Source organism: Amblyraja radiata, chromosome 41 (assembly GCF_010909765.2).
Source record: "Amblyraja radiata isolate CabotCenter1 chromosome 41, sAmbRad1.1.pri, whole genome shotgun sequence".
NCBI classification, from domain to species: Eukaryota; Metazoa; Chordata; class Chondrichthyes; order Rajiformes; family Rajidae; genus Amblyraja; species Amblyraja radiata.
In genome coordinates, this window is record NC_045996.1 from 7500189 (window position 1) to 7521701 (window position 21513).

General features: G+C 50.7%; 1 protein-coding gene across 2 annotated transcripts in view; it reads right to left on the bottom strand.

Annotated features, from left to right (window-relative positions):
* Positions 1-20954, bottom strand: part of LOC116967669 (sodium/calcium exchanger 3-like) — a 193353-nt gene extending 172399 nt beyond the window's left edge. For both annotated transcript variants that reach the window (XM_033014261.1, XM_033014260.1), the window contains exons 1-2: positions 20850-20954; positions 4800-6635 (exon numbers count right to left, since the gene is read on the bottom strand). In XM_033014261.1, the coding sequence (XP_032870152.1) occupies positions 4800-6574 (1775 nt within the window). In that variant the 5' untranslated portion in view covers positions 6575-6635; positions 20850-20954. The remainder of the gene's footprint in view (positions 1-4799; positions 6636-20849) is intronic.
* Positions 20955-21513: the final 559 nt, after the last annotated feature.

Genomic DNA, 21513 nt, shown 5'->3' on the forward strand with positions numbered 1-21513 from the left:
ATTGCGCATGGTCAGGCGTGGAGTCGCATGTGGTGGCGCGCGGTATCATGCGGCGTTCCAGGATTTCGTAGTGTAACAAAATCCTCGCGCGCCACCTGTGTGACGTATCGCGCACGCACGCTGACGTATTGACTACGCACGCTGACGTAATGGCGTCGCACGTTGGCGTCCCGACGTCTCACGTGTACTGCGTGGTGACACATGGTTACGTCACCGTGTGTAACCATGCGTTGCCGCGTGCAGCAGGGTATTCTAATGACGTCACGCGCACCAGACGGCTGTGCTGACACGTGATTTGCGAGTGAACATCGCGCATCACGACGCATCGACCTATTTTACATATGACGCGTAAATGAGGCGTAAATGACGGCCAAGTGGGACAGGCCCTTCAGTGGTAGCCTGGGCCTTGGAGTCATTGGAGTGTAAATGCACAGAGTCTCTTGCCCAGAGTAGGGGAATCGAGGACCAGAGGACACAGGTTCAAGGTGAAGGGGAAAAGATTTAATAGGAATCTGAGGGGTAACTTTTTGACACAAAGGGTGGTGGGTGTATGGAACGAGCTGCCAGAGGAGGTAGTTGAGGCTGGGACTACCCCAATGTTTAAGAAACAATTAGACAGGGACATGGATAGGACAGGTTTGGAGGGATATGGACCAAACAGCAAAAACTCTAACTTCCCACCTTCCATTAACCTGCTTTGGGCAGCATGGTGGCACAGCGGTAGAGTTGCTGCCACACAGCGCCAGAGACCCGGGTTCGATCCTGACTATGGGCGCTGTCTGTCCGCAGTTTGCACGTTCTCCCCGTGACCTGTGTGGGTTTTCTCCGAGTGTGCGGGGATCGCTGGTCGGCGCAGACTCAGTGGGCCGAAGGGCCTGTTTCCGCGCTGTATCTCTAATGTAAACTAAACTAAACTAAACCTCCAGTGTAGAGGTTGAATCCAGTGAGGTATCAATGACACGCATGAGAATAGACGCAACAAGTCTCGTTAGGGAAGTGAAGGTTCATTAGTGGAAATGAAAGTTACGTGGAGGTCATCTAAGGGATGGTGGTACTGATGTGGTGACCCCATGCCAACCTTGAAGTATTAAAGGGCAGAACAGTGGCACAGTGGTAGAGTTGCTGCCTCACAGAGCCAAAGACCTGGGTTCGATCCCGACTATGGGTGCTGTCTGTGTGGAGTTTGTATGCTCTCCGAGATCTTTACCTTCCTCCCACACTCCAAAGACGTACAGGTTTGTAGGTTAAATGCCTTGGCATTAATGTAAAATTGTCCTTAGTGCGTGTAGGATAGTGTTAGTGTGCGGGGCTTGCTGGTCAGTGCAGACTCGGTGGGCCGAAGGGCCTGTTGCTACACTGTATCTCTAAATCAGTGGTACAATCGGAGAAGGGAAGTAAACTCCAAATTTGTTTTATGTTCCCTGACACCGTACTAATCAAGAATCTATCTGTCTCTGCCATAAAAATATCCATTGACTTAGCCTCCACAGCCTTCTGTGGCAAATAATTCCCTCTGACTAAATAAATTCCCTCCTAAAGGAACGTCCTTTAATTCTGAGGCTGAGACCTCTAGTCCTAGACTCCCCCACTAGTGGAAACATCCTCTCCACATCCAGTCTATCCAAGCTTTTCACTATTCGGTAATTTTCAATGTGGTCCCCACCCCCCTCATTCTTCTAAACTCCAGCGAGTACAGGCCCAGTGCCGTCAAACGCTGGCTTTGAAAGGATAGCATGCAAACGAAATCTTTTCACCGTACCTCAGTAAAGATGGCAATAATAAAATGTAGACAAAAATGCTGGAGAAACTCAGCGGGTGAGGCAGCATCTATGGAGCAAAGGAAATAGGCAACGTTTCAGGTCGAAACCCTTCTTCAGACTCAATAGGCACCGTTTCAGGCCTAAACCCTTCTTCAGACTGATGTGAGGGGGGGGGCGGGAGGAAGAAAGGAAGAGGTGGAGCCAGTGGGCTGAGGGAGAGCAGAGAAGGGGAGGAGAAAGTAGGGACTACCTGAAATTAGAGAAATCAATGTTCATACCGCTGGGGTGTAAACTGCCCAAGCAAAATATGAGGTGCTGCTCCTCCAATTTACGGTGGTCCTCACTCTGGCCATGGAGGAGGCCCAGGACAGAAAGGTCGGGTTCGGAATGGGAGGGGGAGTTGAAGTGCTGAGCCACCAGGAGATCAGGTTGGTTATGCAAGAAGATTATTCCCGATGTTGGGGAAGTCCAGAACAAGTGGTCACAGTTTAAGGATAAGGGGGAAGTCTTTTAGGACCGAGATGAGAAAATCATTTTTTACACAGAAAGTGGTGAATCTGTGGAATTCTCTGCCACAGAAGGCAGTTGAGGCCAGTCCATTGGCTATATTTAAGAGCGAGTTAGATGTGGCCCTTGTGGCCTAAGGGATCAGGGGGTATGGAGAGAAGGCAGATATGGGATACTGTTGGATGATCAGCCATGATCATATTGAATGGCGGTGCAGGCTCGAAGGGCCGAATGGCCTACTCCTGCACCTATTTTCTATGTTTCTATGTTTCTATGTTATTGCGAACCGAGCGGAGGTGTTGGGCGAAACGATCGCCAAGCCTGCGCTTGGTCTCACCGATGTAGATCAGCTGACACCTAGAGCAGCGGATGCAATAGATGAGGTTGGAGGAGGTGCTGGTGAACCTCTGCCGCACCTGGAAAGACTGGCAATAATACACCCAGATTATTGATGGAGGATTGTAAAATTCTACGCCAGTGCTTTTGTGATCACTTCAGTGTTGAGATTTGCAAGCGCAAAGCCGTAACTCTGGGCTCTGAAGTGCCGCATTGTAAGGCGGAGTAAATCACCTTCGACACAATTCAATCTCATCGCACAAAGATCCAGAACCATAACCCGACGTAAAACCCTGAAAGCACGACGATCACGCAGCTCAGGGATAACAGGTCACCTTTGATCCTGTCCATTTATTTCAAAGATTGACACAAAAAAAACTGGTTCTAACTCAGCGGGACAGGCAGCATCTCTGGAGAAAGGGAAAGGGGCGACATTTCAGGTCGAGACCCTTCTTCAGACCGAGAATCAGGGGGAGAGGGATAGAGATATGGAAGGGTAAGGTGTGAAAAGGATCAAAGGGGAAGTTGATCAAGGAAAATTAAGAATGGTTCATTGTTCGCTGGAGGGGAAGGTGACAACGAGGCGTACAAACAGTAAAATTTAATCAGGAGGATAGTGGGAACTAGTCGGAGAATTAGGATGGGGGAGGGACAGAGAGCGAGGGAACTCTTCTAGTAACCCTTGCTCTCCCTCTCTCTCCCTGCCTCCTCATCCTAGTTCTCCAACTAGTTTCACTGTCCTGATTAATTTTACTGACTGTATGTCTCGTTGTCAGTTAACCCTCAGCTAACATTCCCTTGATCACCGTCTGCTTTGATTTGTTGTTTTCACACCTTACACTTCCATATCTCTACTCTCCCTCACCCCTGACTCTCAGTCTGAAGAAGGGTCTCGAACCGAAAGGTCCAGAGATGCTGCCCGTCCCGCTGAGTTACTCCAGCATTTTGATCCCTCTTCGGTGTAAACCTCGGTGCATGCGACAATAAACCAAACTCAACTCACAAACTCTGTCGGAAGGAACAGCAGATGCTGGTTTAAACCGAAGACAGACACAGATAGCTGGAGTAACTCAGCGGGACAGGCAGCAGCTCTGGAGAAATGGAATGGGCGACACTTCGAAACATCACCCATTCCTTCTCTCCAGAGATGCTGCCTGTCCCGCTGAGTTACTCCAGCATTTTGTGTCTACCCTCGATTTAAACCGGCATCTGCAGTTCTTTCCGACACATCCTGAGCATTTATTAAAAATTGTTTTGTTTCAAAAATAATTTCATCAATTAGGATACAAAATAATACTTGCAAAACTAAAACCGTGGTAACAGCATCACCACCAAAATCACCAAATTATCCAAGACTCTGAATTTTCAAATAACAATAATACAATCCTTATTAAGGATATATTCCACCCCTCCGTCCCCCCCCCCCCCCCCTCCACCTCCGCCCGCGGTGCCCACAGGTCCCGAAAATCCCCCAGGGCGCCCATGGATAGCCAGTACCAGCCAGGCAAGGAGGTAAACCCGGAAATGTGGCATGTAGGCAGCCAGCTCGGGCAGTGCCCTCTTCCGCTCATCGAGCATTTGTATACGTACTTTTCCTTTTTTTCAATTATTATTTTTAAAAACCAAAAATAATGTATTCAACTATTTACAATAATATGTACATTACTAATATAACACCACCACCACAATACAAGCAAAACAAATATTCCCAAAGCACTATTTCCCCATCATAATTAATGATGTACTCCACCCCCCACGGTGCCCAGCTGTCCCGGAAATCTCCCCCAGGATGCCCGTGGACAGCGGGTAGTACCTCGCTAGCACCACCCGGGCACAGACGTAACCCCGGAAAAGGAGCTCGGGCAGAGCCCTCTTCCGCCTGGAGCCGTGACTCGTGGATGGCCAGCTTGACCAGGCCCAGGAGCAGCAACCCGACCAGGACATCTTCAGGCCCTACCCTCGCCCCCACGCACAGGGTGTCCACACAGATGAGGAAGGTGGGTGTGACGTTGCAATCCCATGCAACCTCGCACACTCCATGTACACGTGGATCACAGACTCTTCCAGCCCGCAAAAATGGCGAGTCTGTGAACCGCGAGGGAACAGGTTGCACGGGATTCCAGGGTGGGGTAGCCTCCACCCCCCAAGTCCCCGATGTAGAGGGGGGAGAACCTATCCCTGCGTTTGGGTACTTACATCGTCTCATCGTTGAGGAACTCCAGCTCGCCGAAGGTGTCCTCATAGTCCACACCGCCGCCCCTCGCCGTTCCTTCCACCGTGCGGTACGGGATGATCACTGTCCCTCTGGCCCCGGACGTCCTCAGGACCCTCAGATCCATCACGCCCACGCTCTCGCTGACGTGGTGGACCTTGTCCTCGAAGGTGAAGATGCCGGCGTGGTCGTCGTCCAGGATGGTCACGGTAGCGGTCAGCGGGGACACCAGGCGCCCCTTGGGGTACTCGGAGGAGTCGGAGTCAAACATACCCTCGGCGTCCCCACTTCGCAGGTTCCCCAGGCGGACGAAGAAATGCTCGTCCTCCTCGAAGATGTCATCGTCGATGATTCCCACGCTGATCTCCTTCAGGGTTTCCCCGGGCTTGAAGACCAGGGTCCCCTCACTGTACTCGTAGTCCGAGCCGGCATTGGCCGAGCCGTCCTCGGTGCGGTAGTCCACGTAGAAGGTGCCGTCCTGCTCGCCGCCCTTGCACGCCACGGTCAGCGTGACCAGCCCACAGTTCTCCAGGCACTGGTAGTTGGCCGGCTCGAAGGAGATCTTGCTGCACAGCTCGTCGCCAGGCTCCGCCTTCTCCTCGTTGAGTTGGGTGGTCTTCTTGGCGTGGTCGGCTGCGTGCTTCTTCAGGATGTTGCCGGCGCCGGTCATCATGCGGGTGGCCTGGATGCGGTAAAAGGCCCGGCTCTTCTGCTGGTGAAGTAGGGCGTAATAGTTGGCCATCTCCACCAGTTGCTCCAGCTCTCGGTCCGGGTGCTTCTGCTTGAGGTCCTTCAGGATGCGGATGGCCTCCTTGCGGCTCTCGTCCAGGTCCTTGGCCTCCAGGGAGATGACCGTCCCGTCGGGCAGGACCTCGTCTCCGTGATCCAGGATCATCTTGCCGTCCATCTCGATGCCCTTGGGCAGCTCGCCCTCCGTCTCGATGATGATGCCGCGCCTCTTGTCCGTGCGGTACCTCTTGTACACGTACTTGTAGAAGAGCAGGCGCTTGTCGGCGATCCAGGCGAACCCCACGCACACGGGGAAGAAGAGGAAGGTCAACATGGCCTCCCAGATCTGGACCACTCCGGGGGAGAAGACGGCCAGGATCAGGTACATCCAGATGTAGGCGAAGATGCTCCAGGAGGCGGTGACGAAGAAGACTCGCAGGTGCTTGACCCGCCGAACCTCGCCATCGGGGATGCAGTAGACGCACACGGCAATGATGATGAACATATTGAAGGCGGCGCTGCCAACGATAGTGCTGGGCCCCAGCTCCCCGGCTAGGAAGCCATGCCCGCACACCTCGATCACCGACATGAGGATCTCGGGCGCCGAGGAACCCAGGGCCATCAGCGTCAGGTTGGACACAGTCTCGTTCCAGATCCTCACCGTGGCCACGCTGGTCTCCCCGTTGGGTTTGGTGATGGTGATCTCCTTCTCCTGCGAGGTGATGACCTCGATGGACGACATGAAGCGGTCGGCGATGATGGAGACTCCGAGGAACATGTACATCATGCCGACGAAGTAGACGATGGCTCGGGCCACTTTGTCGCCAAGCGAGGGGTTTTGCGGGTACCAGATCGGCAGTATGATGCCGCGGTTACAATAGAAGGAGCCAAAACACGTGGCGTTGGGAAAGGCATCGAGGCCTTGGGCGTCGGCAGCTTCTGCCACCCAGATATTCATCATGAAGAGAGTGATCAGGATACCCAGCCCCAAGAGAGGGGACAGGATGGGCCTCAACTCCAGCCTGCCCATTGAGCCGGTCTTCTGTCGGAAGGAATAAAACTGGTTTCAGGATCTCCCAATCTTTGGATATCTGGAACGAGAAAGATTAGAAAGGATTTTAGTTTAGTTTAGTTTACTTTGTTTAGAGAGACAGCACGGAAACAGGCCCTTCGGCCCACCGAGTCATCGACCTGCGATCCACAGAATCCCACAGATTCACCACCCGCTGACTAAAGACATTTCTCCTCATCTTCTTCATAAAGGTACATCCTTTAATTCTGAAGTTATGGTCTCTGGTCCTAGACTCTCCCACTAGTGGAAATATCCTCTCCTCATCCACTCTATCCAGGCCTTTCACTATTCGGCAAGTTTCAATGAGGTTCCCCCTCATCCTTCTAAACTCCAGCGAGTGCAGGCCCAGTGCCGACAAATGCTCATCATACGTTAACCCAATTATTCCTGGTGGGCTGCAATCTCACTTCCCGAGCGCGCGGATCGGACGCGGCCTGGAGCAGCACGGAGCGGCGGAGCAGCGGTGGAGAACACCAGCAAGATCACCAGGCCAGGCCGGCTCCTGCAACTCCCGGGTCATCGACCTGCGACCCCTGCACACTCACACTATCCTACACACACACACACACACTAGGGATAATTTACAATTTTACCGAAGCCAATTAACCTACAAACCGGTACGTCTTTGGAGGAAACCGGAGCACCCGGAGAAAACCCACGCAGGTCACGGGGAGAACATGCAAACTCCGTACAGACAGCACTCCGTGTAGTCAGGATCGAACCCGGGTCCCTGGCGCTGTGAGGCGGCAACTCTAACGCTTGCCATTATTAATAAGCAAAGCGCAACACATAACCCGGTTTGCGTTGGCGATGCGGAATTAGAGTAAATATCACCAGCAACTTCTCCTGGACCATCCATACTGAAGCAATGGCCAATGAAGCACACCCAATGCCTCTACTTCCTCAGAAGGCTTCGCAAGTTCGGCATGTCCCCAACAACTCGCACCAACTTCCACAGATGCGCCGTGGAAGACATTTTATCGGGATGCATCACGGCACGGTTTGGGAACAGCTCCATCCACGACCGCAAGAAATTGCAGGGAATTGTGGACGCAGCCCAGACCATCACACAGACCAACCTCCCTACCATTGACTCCATCTACACCTCACGCTGCCTCGGCAAGGCCAGCAGCATCATCAAGGACCAGTCTCACCCCGGCCACTCCCTTTTCTCCCCTCTCCCATCGGGCAATAGATACAGAAGTGTGTAAGCGCACACCTCCAGATACAGGGATAGTTTCTTCCTGGCTGTTATCAACTGAACCATCCTCTCACCAACCAGAGAGCGGTGCTGAACTACTATCTACCTTACTGGAGAACCACAGACTATCTTTAAATTGCACTTTAATGGACTTTACCTTGCACTAAACATTATGCCCTTTATCATGTATCTGTACAATGTGGACAGCTGAATTGGAATCATGTATAGTCTTTCCGCTGACTGGTTAGCACGCAACAAAAGCTTTTTAGCGTACCTCGGTACACATGATAATAAACGTAAATAAATCATTGTCACACATCAAAGCATCAGGAGGTGCGCTATGTATACTTTCCTCAGACAAATATTTGGCCTGCCTATAATAATTCCAGAAATTAATTTGAAAGATGCATCACTTTGAATTGAAGGCTCTTTCAAGGCATTGTTTCCAATGTTTAAACATGGGATTGATTGATGTCATATCAAGATACAGTCACGGCGCATGTGAAATAATAACGAGCTTGCCCAGATTCAAAGAGAGAATTTAAATCAATATTTCAAACTCGGCACAACGCACCAGACTAATTCCGTGCCCTGAAAGTGACTTCATGTTTATGCTGCAGATTACGATCTTATAGCCATTAACTACAACAAAGGCTCTTTAACTTTGGAGGTAGTTAATAGCAGCTGCGCCATTTCTTGCAGCCGTGCGGGGCTGCGTTGCTGGTGCAACCGACGAGGCCAAAGTCATGGTAGCGGGCTGGGGATGTAGAAAAGTGCAGCACAAAAACAGGCCATTCGGCCCACAATATCTCTGCTAAGCATGAAAGGTGGGGCAAGAGACGGAGGGAATGATGCAATACGATATGACTTTATTTACGGCAGGAGAGAAATTGATCTGCCCACAGTCATAAAAACACAAAATACATGAAATGTCCGATTAAAGTGATGAGTGGAAAGGATTGGGGTTTGTGCAAAGATTGAGGGGAGGGGGGGGGGGGGGGGTTCTCTCTGAGGATATAAAAATTGAGGATATAAAAAATGCTGTAGGTGTTATGTATTGTTGAAGTAGTTTGGGATTCCTCAGACTGTTTCTTGATAAGCCGACTTACCCGATAGACTCAGCACTGATCGATGAGCTGTTTTATTTTGTGCCTGTGCCTCTCTGAGTAAATAGACACAAAATGCTGGAGTAACTCAGCGGGACAGACAGCAGGTTTTAAGAAGGAACTGCAGATGCTGGAAAATCGAAGGTAGACAAAAATGCTGGAGAAACTCAGCGGGTGAGGCAGCATTTAAGGAGCGAAGGAAATAGGCAATGTTTCGGGCTGAAACCCTTCTTCAGACAGACAGCATTTCAGGTGCTGCCTGTCCCACTGAGTTACTCCAGCATGTTGTGTCTATCTTCGGTTTAAACCAGCATCTGCAGTTCCTTCCTACGACCTAGGTGAGTAAAGTCAGATATTGGTCAGGTTTGGGTACAAAACTCCCTCCGGCAGGCCTGTTTCTATGTGGTACTAGACTAAGTGGGACCCGTTGGGTCCCAGCATCGCACGGGAGGGCTGGTCACCAACGCAATATTCCACCTCTCCACCAATTTCAATATTGCTCGCCAGTGGGGAGGGGGGGTGGGGTTTTCCGTTGCGCTAGTATGGGTGATGCGGGCCGAAGGTACTGGTTTCCAGAGGGCTAGTATAGACATTGTGGGCCGAATGGATTCTTGGGCTGGCAGCTAACTGTTGCAACAATTTTAAAAGCCAAGCCAAGGCAAACAATGGGCAGCAGCCACCCGACAACCAAAATTCATTTTGTGAACACAAACTTGTTAAAAAGGCGAGGCAAACAATTGGGAAGCAGCCACCTTACAGCCGCATCGAGGGGGCTCACCGTGGAGTAGACGTGCGTTCAGTGTTATTCGCAGCTCAGAGAGCCGTGACACTCTCGCTTCCTGGGTCTGGCAGAGACTGAGTGAGGGACTACACTTCCGGGTTTTATAGCAGCAGAGAGAATGGGAGTTTTTTTTTAAACATTTATATCTCTCTGATTTTTCATAGATGGGAAAAATCCTCCGGTCCCGGAAGGCGGAGGGGGGCTCTGAGCGAGGTGGCCAAAAATGACAGCTGTAGGTGGCGGCGTTCTCTCGGAAATCGCACCACAGTGGGCCAAAAGCGGTCAAGATCAGACTTTTAGTAATATAGATGACTATGACTGTGACATGGGGGAGGGAAGGCACTGAGAGGGTTAAATTCCACTGCCTGCAGTACATGCACCTCTTCTGACTTGAACATATTTAATGCTGGCTGTGAAAATGTTCTGGTTCATTTCACTTCTAATAAACCTCCAAGCGTTTGACTCGACGTTGTATTAATTCTTGGCAAACTTATTAAAAACTATTTTTAAAAACCTGCCTGGGTCGGTTACACAGCCACTTGGCTCACTGCATCTCTGTTGCCCCTTTGCAACTGGTGCCTAATTAGTCCCAGTCATCGCCCATTCCCCGCACTACTGAATGTCTTTCTCCGAGTCCCCGCGTGAAACTATCGAGTGGGAACTTGCTGGGGGCCCTGTGGGCTTTGTTGGCATTGAGCCCTCCACTCCCAGGGGGGTTAGAACCAGTTTGCGATTGATGTACGCACACACGGAGATCCCACCAAAGGTTTACGAGCCCAATTCTAACAGTGAACCCCAGTTGGGATCAATAAACACGGCATGATCTTTCAAGATGGCGGCGTTGAGGATCGGTGCCGGTGAACGGGCTGCAATCCCACCTCTAGGGGGCGCTCTGAGTGTTGTTAGGTGGGCTGCGGGAGGCCAATGGCGATCCCGGTCACCAATGTTGGTGAAGTGGGCCGCTGGAGGCCCTGCAGAAGCCTGGGGCTCGACTGGATCGGGAGACGCTCCCAGAGGCCGAGCACGTGGCCTGTGGCGGCAGTGAAGTTCATGGGTTCATAAGTTCCAGCAGCAGAATTAGGCCATTCAGCCCATCACGTCCACTCCACCTGTTTCCACGCTATATAACTAAAACCAAAATACAACTAAATATGAGGCGTAGTTCCTCCATTTTGTGTTTGGCCCCATTCTGACAGTGGAGGAGGCCCAGGACAGAAATGTCATAAAGTCATAAGAGATAGGAGCAGAATTAGGCTATTTAGCCCATCAAGTCTACTCGCCATTCAATCATGACTGATCTATCTCTCCCTCCTAACCCCATTCTCCTGCCTTCTCCCCATAACCCCTGACACCCGCACTAATCAAGAATCTGTCAATCTCCACCTTAAAAATATCTATTGACATGCCCTGCATAACCGTCTGTGGAAAGAATTCCACAGATTCACCACCCGCTGACTAAAGAAATTCCTCCTCATCTTCTTCCTAAAGGTACGTCATTTAATTCTGCGGCTGTGACCTCTGATCCTAGACTCTCCCACAAGTGGAAACATCCTCTCCACATCCACTCCATCCAGGCCTTTCACTATTCTGTAAGTTTCAATGAGGTCCCCCCTCATTCTTCTAAACTCCAGCGAGTACAGGCCCAGTGCCGACAAACGCTCATCATACGTTAACCCAATTATTCCTGATGGGCTGCAATCTCGCTTCCCGAGCGCGCGGATCGGACGCGGCCTGCAGCGGCACGGAGCGGCGGTGGAGAACACCGGCAAGATCGCCTGGCCAGGCCGGCTCCTACAACTCCCAACCAGTGCCGTCGCCAGGACAACGGGCCTTTATGGCGAAGATTAGACTCTAATCAGGAGATCCTTCTTCCATGTGGCTAACAAATGTACAACTCCTCCCCCTTCTGTCCTGGGGTAGACTGACCCCTTCCACCCCCTCCCCCGTCCACTCCCAAAATCTTTCCAGATCCCCAATCCTTTCCACTCGTCACTTTAATTTCATGTTTCATGCCTCTTGTGCTTTATGGCTGTTGGATAAATAATGTTCGATCATATCATAGAAACATGGACATAGAAAATAGGTGCAGGAGTAGGCCATTCAGCCCTTCGAGCCTGCACCGCCATTCAATATGATCATGGCTGATAAACTCAGTATCCTGTACCTGCCTTCTCTCCATACCCCCTGATCCCCTTAGCCACAAGGGCCACATCTAACTCCCTCTTAAATATAGCCAATGAACTGGCTTCAACTACCTTCTGTGGCAGAGAATTCCACAGATTCACCATTCTCTGTGTGAAAAATGTTTTTCTCATCTCGGTCCTAAAAAGACTTCCCTCTTATCCTTAAACTGTGACGCCTTGTTCTGGACTTCCCCAACATCGGGAATAATCTTCCTGCATCTAGCCTGTCCAACCCCTTAAGAATTTTGTAATTCTCTATAAGATCCCCTCTCAATCTTCTAAATTCCAGCAAGTACAAGTCGAGTCTATCCACTCTTTCTTCATATGAAAGTCCTGACATCCCAGGAATCAGTCTGGTGAACCTTCTCTGTACTCCCTCTATGGCAAGAATGTCTTTCCTCAGATTAGGAGACCAAAACTGTACGCAATACTCCAGGTGTGGTCTTACCAAGACCCTGTACAACTGTAGTAGAACCTCCCTGACAATCGCATTGTAACGTACACTTTGAAGCTCAAGGGGTGCAAGTTGGTGCCGAAACCGTGGCGACACTTGTGCACTAACTGAGTGTAATCTCCTATTTTTGGTTTTGTTTAGAGATACAGCGCGGAAACAGGCCCTTCGGCCCACCGGGTCTGCACTGTACTATCCTACACACACTAGGGACAATTTACATTTACACCAAGCCAATTAATACCCTCTAAGCTGTGCGTCTTTGGAGTGTGGGAGGAAACCAAAGATCTCGGGGAAAGCCCACTGGTCTCCCCCTCCGCTGACTCTGTCTGAAGGAGTCTACTTCCTGAGAAGATTACGGAGAGTCGGTTTGTCAAGGAGGACTCTCTCGAACTTCTACAGGTACACAGTAGAGAGCATGCTGACCGGTTGCATCGTGGCTTGGTTCAGCAACTTGAGCGCCCAGGAGCGGAAAAGGCTGCAGAAAGTTGTAAACACTGCCCAGTCCATCATCGGCTCTGACCTCCCCACCATCGAGGGGATCTATCGCAGTCGCTGCCTCAAAAAGGCTAGAAGCATCATCAAGGACCCACACCATCCTGGCCACTCACTCATCTCTCCACTGCCATCGGGTAGAAGGTACAGGAGCCTGAAATCTGCAACATCCAGGTTCAGGAATAGCTGCTTCCCCACAGCCATCAGGCTATTAAACTCAACTCAAATAAAAATCTGAACTTTAATAGCCGATTGCACTTAATCTGCTTATTTATGTGTGTGTGTATATATATTCAATGGTATATGGACACACTGATCTGTTCTGTATTCATGCCTACTATATTCTGTTGTGCTGAAGCAAAGCAAGAATTTCATTGTCCTTTCTGGGACACATGACAATAAACTCTCTTGAATCTTGAATCTTGAAGAAGGGTCTCAACCCGAAACGTCACCCATTCCTTCTCTCCAGAGATGCTGCTTGACCAGCTGAATTACTCCAGCACATTGTGCCTTTTAAAAAAAATACTAAAACTGCCCTGGAGGGTTATATACCACCCTGGGGAAGGGGCAATGGCTGCTCTGGGCATTTTATAGACAATAGACAATAGGTGCAGAAGTAGGCCATTCGGCCCTTCGAGCCAGCACCGCCATTCAATGTAATCATGGCTGATCATCCCCAATCTGTACCCCGTTCCTGCCTTCTCCCCATATCCCCTGACTCCGCTATCTTGAAGAGCCCTATCTAGCTCTCACTTGAAAGCATCCAGAGAACCGGCCTCCACCACCCTCTGAGGCAGAGAATTCCACAGACTCACCACTCTCTGTGAGAAAAAGTGTTTCTGCGTCTCCGTTCTAAATAGCTTACCCCTTATTCTTAAACTGTGTGACCCCTGGTTCTGGACTCCCCCAACTTTCTTTGAGAGGATTTTTTTCTTACTACTTTCCAAGGAAAGAAGGAAAAATAAAATGAACACCATTGTGCTCCATGTGTCGAGATTGGCAATTTTGAGAAAAGTGCGTTTCACAGCCACAGGGTGTCCCAAACCAATTATATACACGTGGCATGTGGCCAGAGTTGACATCTAGGAAATTACCCCAAGAACGTGAGAGGGGGAGAGGGAACTGAGTATCAGTTAGACCGAGAGTGATTAGGAATTTGCTGGAATCCGTCACCAAGAACAGGCTGACGAACCACTGTGGAAGTCGTTAGCACATTAGACAGAGTCAAAGGTACACAAAAATGCTGGAGAAACTCAGCGGGTGCAACAGCATCTATGGAGCGATGGAAATAGGCAACGTTTCGGGCCGAAACCCTTCTTCAGAATGATGGGGGGTGGGGGTGGGGGGCGAGGAGAAGAAAGGAAAAAGGAGGAGGAGGAGGAGCCCGAGGGCTGAGGGAGAGATATGAAGGGGAGGAGACAGCAAGGGCTAACAAAATTGGGAGAATTTTGACAGAGTCATTATGGGATTCTAAAAGGAAAATAAACTTTTTTAAGAGCGGAGAGATACAGCGCGTAAACAGGCCCTTCGGCCCATCGAGCCCGCACCGACCAGCGATCCCGTATACTAGCGCTCTTCTTGATTAGTAAGGGCGTCAGGAGTTATGGGGAGAAGACGGGAGAATGGGGTTGAGAGGGAAAGATAGATCAATAGAAGTATAGAAGTTCGGAGGTCATGTTGCAGTTGAATAAGACGATGGTGAGACCGCATTTAGAATATTATATTCAGTTCTGGGCACCGTGATATAGAAAAGATATTGTCAAGCTTGAAAGGGTTCGGAGAAGATTTACGAGGATGTTGCCAGGACTAGAGGGTGTGAGCTATAGGGAGAGTTTGACCAGGCTGGGTCTCTACTCCTTGGAGCGCAGGAGGATGAGGGGTGATCTTATAGAGGTGTATAATATCATGAGAGGAATAGATCGGGTAGACGCACAGAGTCTCTTGCCCAGAGTAGGGGAATCGAGGACCAGAGGACATAGGTTTAAGGTGAGGGGGGGGGGAAGGATTTAAGAGGAATCTGAGGAGTAACATTTCACACAAAGGGTGGTGGGTGTATGGAACAAGCTGCCAGAGGAGGTAGTTGAGGCTGGGACTATCGCAACGTTTAACAAACAGTTAAGGGCCTGTCCCACCAGCATGCGACTGCTTGTGGCAAGCGCGACCTAACGTGGTGGCTTGAGCCGTACCGCCTCGCGGGGCCGGTCCCACTTCGATCGCCGGAGCCGTATGGAGTTGTGCGGCGCTAGTCCCGACGTCGCGCGGGGCTCCGAAAAACTGACACTGTCCAAAAATTCCGCGCGGCAACGGCCTGCCGGCCCGCAGCCGCATTAAGGCCGTACGCACCGCCTCGACGGGCGTGCGCAGCGTCTCGACACCGTACGCAGCGTCTCGACGACGTACGTCACGCGCAAATTTCCCGCGGACTTCGCTCGAACTTCACGTCAACGGGTACGGGATCACTCGACCTCCGCGCGGCCCCCGTTCCCGGTTTGGTCGCGCTCGCCACATGCAGTCGCATGCTCGTGGGACAGGCCCTTTAGACAGATACATGGATCGGACAGCTTTGGAGGGCTATGGGTCAAATGCAGGCAGGTGGGACTAACGTGGATGGGGCATGTTGGTCGGTGTGGGCAAGATGGGCCGAAGGGCCTGTTTCATGACTCTATGACTGATGAGTACCTGGGAGATCAGGGAACGTTGCTGATGTAGGAGAAGGATCAGATGTGATATTATTGAACAATAGAACAGCTTGCCTGTCCTTCGAATGCAGCCAATTTCAAGCAGGCAGCTCCCACAAACAACCATCGCATAACAACAAGATCATCTCCATAATTTTTAAAGTGAAGCCACTTGAGAAATAAATACCAGCCCGAACACCAATGAAATAAAATATTGCTGCTCTTTTTCAAAACAGTCTGATGGATTTATTTTTTCTTTTAGTTCTATTGGAAATAGCAGTTCGAACCTCAGACGAGAAAGTCCAGCGTGGAGATAGACACAAAGTGCTGGGGTAACTCAGCGGGTCAAGTTCAAGTTCAAGTTCAAGAGAGTTTATTGTCATGTGTCCCTGTATAGGACAATGAAATTCTTGCTTTGCTTCAGCACAACAGAACACAGTAGGCATTTACTACAAAACAGATAAATAAAATTTATTATTATTATTATTATAATATAAATATATACACACATAAACAAATAAACTGATGACGTGCAAATAGCAGATAATGGGCCACCAATAATCAGAGTTTTGTTCGAGCCAGGTTTAATAGCCTGATGGCTGTGGGGAAGTAGCTATTCCTGAACCTGGTTGTTGCAGTCTTCAGGCTCCTGTACCTTCTACCTGAAGGTAGCAGGGAGATGAGTGTGTGGCCAGGATGGTGTGGGTCTTTGATGATACTGCCAGCCTTTTTGAGGCAGCAACTGCGATAAATCCCCTCGATGGAAGGAAGGTCAGAGCCGATGATGGACTGGGCAGTGTTTACTACTTTTTGTAGTCTTTTCCACTCCAGGGCGCTCAAGTTGCCGAATCAAGCCACGATGCAACTGGTCAGCATGCTCTCTACTGTGCACCTGTAGTAGTTAGAGAGAGTCTTCCTTGACAAACCGACTCTCCGTAATCTTCTCAGGAAGTAGAGGCGCTGATGAGCTTTCTTGATAATTGCATTAGTGTTCTCGGACCAGGAAAGATCTTCAGAGATGTGCACGCCCAGGCATTTGAAGCTCTTGACCTTTCGACCATCGACCCGCTGATATAAACGAGATATCAGCATCTTCTCTCCAGGGATGTCAGGCAGTATCTCTGGAGAGAAGGGATGGGTGACGTTCGATCTCAACCCGAAACGTCACCCAGTCCTTTTTCTCCAGAGATGCTGCCTGGCCAGCTGAGTTACTCCAGCACTTGGTGCTTATCTTCGGTATAAACCTGCATCTGCAGTTCCCTTCTACACAAGAGTCGACAGAGTCAGATGTGTTCATAAGATCTTAAGTTTAAGAAAGAACTGCAGTTGCTGGAAAAATCGAAGGTTGACAAAAATGCTGGAGAAACTCAGCGGGTCAGGCAGCAGAAGGAAATAGGCGACGTTTCGGGTCGAGACCCTTCTTCAGACGAAAGAAAGATAAATGGGTGTGGGTGGGGAGGAGAGGATGTTGCCGGGACTAGAGGGTGTGTGCTACAGGGAGAGATTGAGTCAGCTGGGTCTCTATTCCATGGAGCGCAGGAGGATGAGGGAAGATCTTATAGAGGTGGATAAAATCATGAGAGGAATAGATCGGCTAGATGCACAGAGTCTCTTGCCCAGAGTAGGGGAATCGAGGACCAGAGGACACAGGTTCAAGGTGAAGGGGAAAAGATTTAATAGGACCCGAAACGCCACCTATTCCTTCATTCCATAGATGCTGCCTCACCCGCTGAGTTTCTCCAGCATTTTTGTCTACTTAAGATCTTAAGTGATAGGAGTAGAATTAGGCCATTCGGCCCATCAAGTCTACTCCGCCATTCAATCATGGCTGATCTATCTCTCCCTCCTAACCCCATTCTCCTGCCTTCTCCCCAGTTTTTCTATTGTCATATGTACCGAAGCAGAAGAATTAATTTCTTACTTGCAGTAGGTTGGTAAACCGCACTCTTATAGACTAGAAACAAGGAACTGCAGATGCTGGTTTACCAAAGAAAGGCACAGAGTGCTGGAGTAACTCAGCAGGTCAGGCAGCATCTCTGAAGAACATGGATAGGTGACGTCTCGGGTCGGGACCCTTGAAGGAAACGTCACCTCTCCATGTTTTGTAGGGATGCTGCCACACCCGCTGAGTTGCTTTAATGATCCCGACCCAAAACATCACCCATCTATGTTCTGCAGAGATGCTGCCTGACCCGCTGAGTTACTCCAGCACTTTGTGTCTTTCCGCACTCACTAGGTCTTTATTCTTTGGAGCACAGAAAGTTAAGGGGGGACTTGATAGAGGTCTTTAAAATGATGAGGGGGAAAGACAGAGTTGACGTGGATAAGCTTTTCCCATTGAGAGTAGGGAAGATTCAAACAAGAGGACATGATTGGAGAATTAAGGGACAAAGGTTTAGGGGTAACATGAGGGGGAACTTCTTTACTCAGAGGGTGGTAGCTGTGTGGAATGAGCTTCCAGTGGAAGTGGTGGAGGCAGGTTCGATTTTATCATTTTAAAATAAATTGGATAGGTATATGGACGGGAAAGGAATGGAGGGTTATGGGCTGAGTGCAGGTAGATGGGACTAGGTGAGAGTAAGTGTTCGGCACGGACTAGAAGGGCCGAGATGGCCTGTTTCCGTGCTGTAATTGTTATATAGTTATGTGGTTAATAGCGTACTGTGAAACAACTTTCCCAGTGGAGCCATCCCTCATCACAACCCCCCCCCCCCCCCCCCCCCCCCCCCCCCCGACACCCTCCCCCGCCCCACACCCTCCCCCGCCCATGTCAGTCTGATCATGGGCTCAACACTCAAGCATGGGACTAGCTGCATGGTGGCACAGCGGTAGAATTGCTGCCTCACAGCGCCAGAGACCCGGGTTCGATCCCGACTATGGGCGCTGTCTGTACGGAGTTTGCACGTTCTCCCCGTGACCTCCGTTGGTTTTCTCCAGGTGCTCCGGTTTCCTCTCGCACTCCAAAGACGTACAGGTCCGTTGAATGTGTAGGAAGGAACTGCAGGTGCTGGTTTAAATCGAAGATAGACACAAAATGCTGGAGTAACTAAGCGGGGCAGGCAGCATCTCCGGAGAGAAGGAATGGGTGACGTTTCGGATCGAGACCCTTCTTCAGGCTGATGTCAGGGTAAAGGGCGGGATAGAATGTAGTCGGAGACTGGTGGGAGAACTGGGAAGGGGGAGGAGAAGGAAAGCAAGGGCTATTTGAAGTTAGAGAAGTCAATGTTCATACCGCTGGGGTGTGAGCTGCCCAAGTGAAATATGAGGTGCTGTTCCTCTAATTTGCGCTGGGCCTCACTCTGACAATGGAGGAGGCCCAGGACAGAAAGGTCAGTGTGGGAATGGGAGGGGGAGTTGAAGTGCTGAGCCACCGGGAGATCAGGTAGGTGAAGGCGGACTGAGCAGAGGTGTTCAGTATTAATCTGTTGATTAAATTGTAAATTGTGTGTAGGATGGTGTAGTGTGCGGGGATCGCAGGTCAGTGCGGACTTGATGGGCTGAATGGCCTGTTCCCACTCTGTATCTCTAAACTTAACTAAACTTGAACCTGCATCCTCACCGACTTAGAGACAGGTCTGTCCACCACAGTTCAGGGGGGAACAGCGATGACAAAACCACGGCTGGTTTAACCAGTCTGTAATCCTCCTTCCCAATCCATTTTCCAGCATCTTCCCTCCATGTTTATTACGGAGGACATTTATTAAATCACACCCACGCAGCCTCAGGGATTCCCAACCACTGCACAGCCCGTTCTTATGTCGGAGCCAGTGGCTGCACTACAGCGCAGTGGCTGCCTCCATTTTCTGCAGCCTGCACCAAACAACCCCACATCTCTGCATGGATATCTCACTCAGTTACATCAGCCCAGCAGTGTGGGATGAACACATATAGACCTGGATTCACCACTGTGCTGATCTCCACACTACCCTGACAATGACTGCTCCCTCCAAAGAATATGATCGCCCATCCCTCTCCTCCAGAGATGCTGCCCGACCCGCTGAGTTACTCCAGCACTTTGTGTGTGTGTGTGTGTGTGTCTCTCTTTTTTTTTGTAACCCAGCACCTGCAGTTCATTGCGTCAATATCACATAGATCGTTTTTTCTGATCAGGGGTTATGTGGAGAATGGGGTTAGGAGGGAGAGATAGATCAGCCATGATTGAATGGCGGAGTAGGCTTGATGGGCCGAATGGCCTTATTCTCCTCCTATCACTTATGATCTTATGAAAGCGGTCACTGTCAGCTGTTTGCTGAGTGAGATCGGAAAGCTTGTGTGACAGCATCGGGCCGAAGGGCCTGATTCCCCGTAGTGGGGTCTTTGACTCCAATGCAGGGTAACGGTGAAGAGGTAGAGAATCAAATGCCCGGGGGGCAGGGGCTAGTAGAATGGCTAGAGGGGCCGAATGGCTTCTGCATCCTTTGCTGAAATGCGTCGACATCTATCTTATGGGGTCCTGTGGTGCAATCCATCCGTTTAAACCACATTACAGCGCCGCAGTAAATGGGCAGGGTCTCTGCAAACTGCTGCCTCAAGGGGAGGGAGGGGGGAGTGAGAGAAGGGGGAGAGAGAGGAGAGAGAGAGAAGAGAGAGAGAAGGGGGAGAGAGAGGAGAGAGAGAGAGAGAGAGAGAGAGAGTGTGAGAGAGAGTGAGAGAGAGAGAGGAGATTAGGAGATAGAGAGAGAGAAGGAGAGACGGAGCGAGAGAGACTGAGAGAGAGAGATGAGAGAGAGGCGGAGGAGAGGGAGAGAGAGAGAGATGGAGGAGGAGACGAGAGGAGAGAGAGCAGATAAAGGAGGAATAGAGATAGATAGAGAGAGAGATAGAAGGAGAGAGAGGAGAGAGAGAAGGGGGAGAGAGAGAGAGAGAGGGGGGGAGAGGGAAAGGGAGCGAAGAGGGGAGAGAGAGGGGGAGAGAGAGATAGAGAGGGAGAAGGGGAGAGAGTGAGAGATAAGGGGGGGAGGAGGGAGAGAGAGGGAAGGGGGGAGAGATAGAAGGAGGGAGAGAGAGAGAAGGGGAGATAGGGGATGAGAGAGAGAGAGGGAAGGGGGAGAGCAGGGAGAGAAAGGGGGGAGAGAGAGATAGAGGGAGAGAGAGCGAAAGGAGGGAGAGAAGGGGGGGGGGGGTACCTCATCCATATACAAACGCTGCAGCAGATATCGAGATAGAGAATTAGAGAGACGCCCTTTATATCGCATGCATCGCGTCCCCTGGTTAAAAAAAAAGACCACCCTCTCCCCTCCTGTCTCCCACTGCCTCTCCCGTTCTCTACCCTCCCCTCCCCTCTTTTTCCCCCTCTCCCTCCCTCTCTCCCCCCTCCACCTCTCCCCTCCCCTCCACCAGTGTACTCACAGACGCCGGGATTTCCTGCCAGACACGAGGGAAGACCCCGGAGCCCCCAGCAAGGTGATGCACTCGCACAGGGGGGTCCCCGCCTGTTGTACGCCGCCGACACCAGCCAACACACACACACACACACAGTCAGACACAGACAGACAGAGAGAGCGATCCCTCCTCCCCGTCTCTGAGAGATCCCAGTCCCCGGCACAGGAGATGCCCACAACCGCCAGCTAAACTCTATTTATTTATTAGCTGGGATTCCGGGGAAGCACCGGGACTCCCGGGGAAATCTGTGCGGCACAGACTCACACACACACACACACACACACACACACACACACACACACACACACACACAGACTCACACACACAGATAGACACACACACACACACAGACACACACACAGACACAGACTCACACACACACACACACACACACACACACACACACACACATAGATAGAACAGACACACACACACACACACACACTGACAGAAACACACACACACACACACAGACACACACACAGACACAGACTCACACACACACACACACACACACACACACACACAGACTCACACACACAGATAGACACACACACACACACACACACACACAGACACACACACACGCACACACACACACACACACACACACACACACA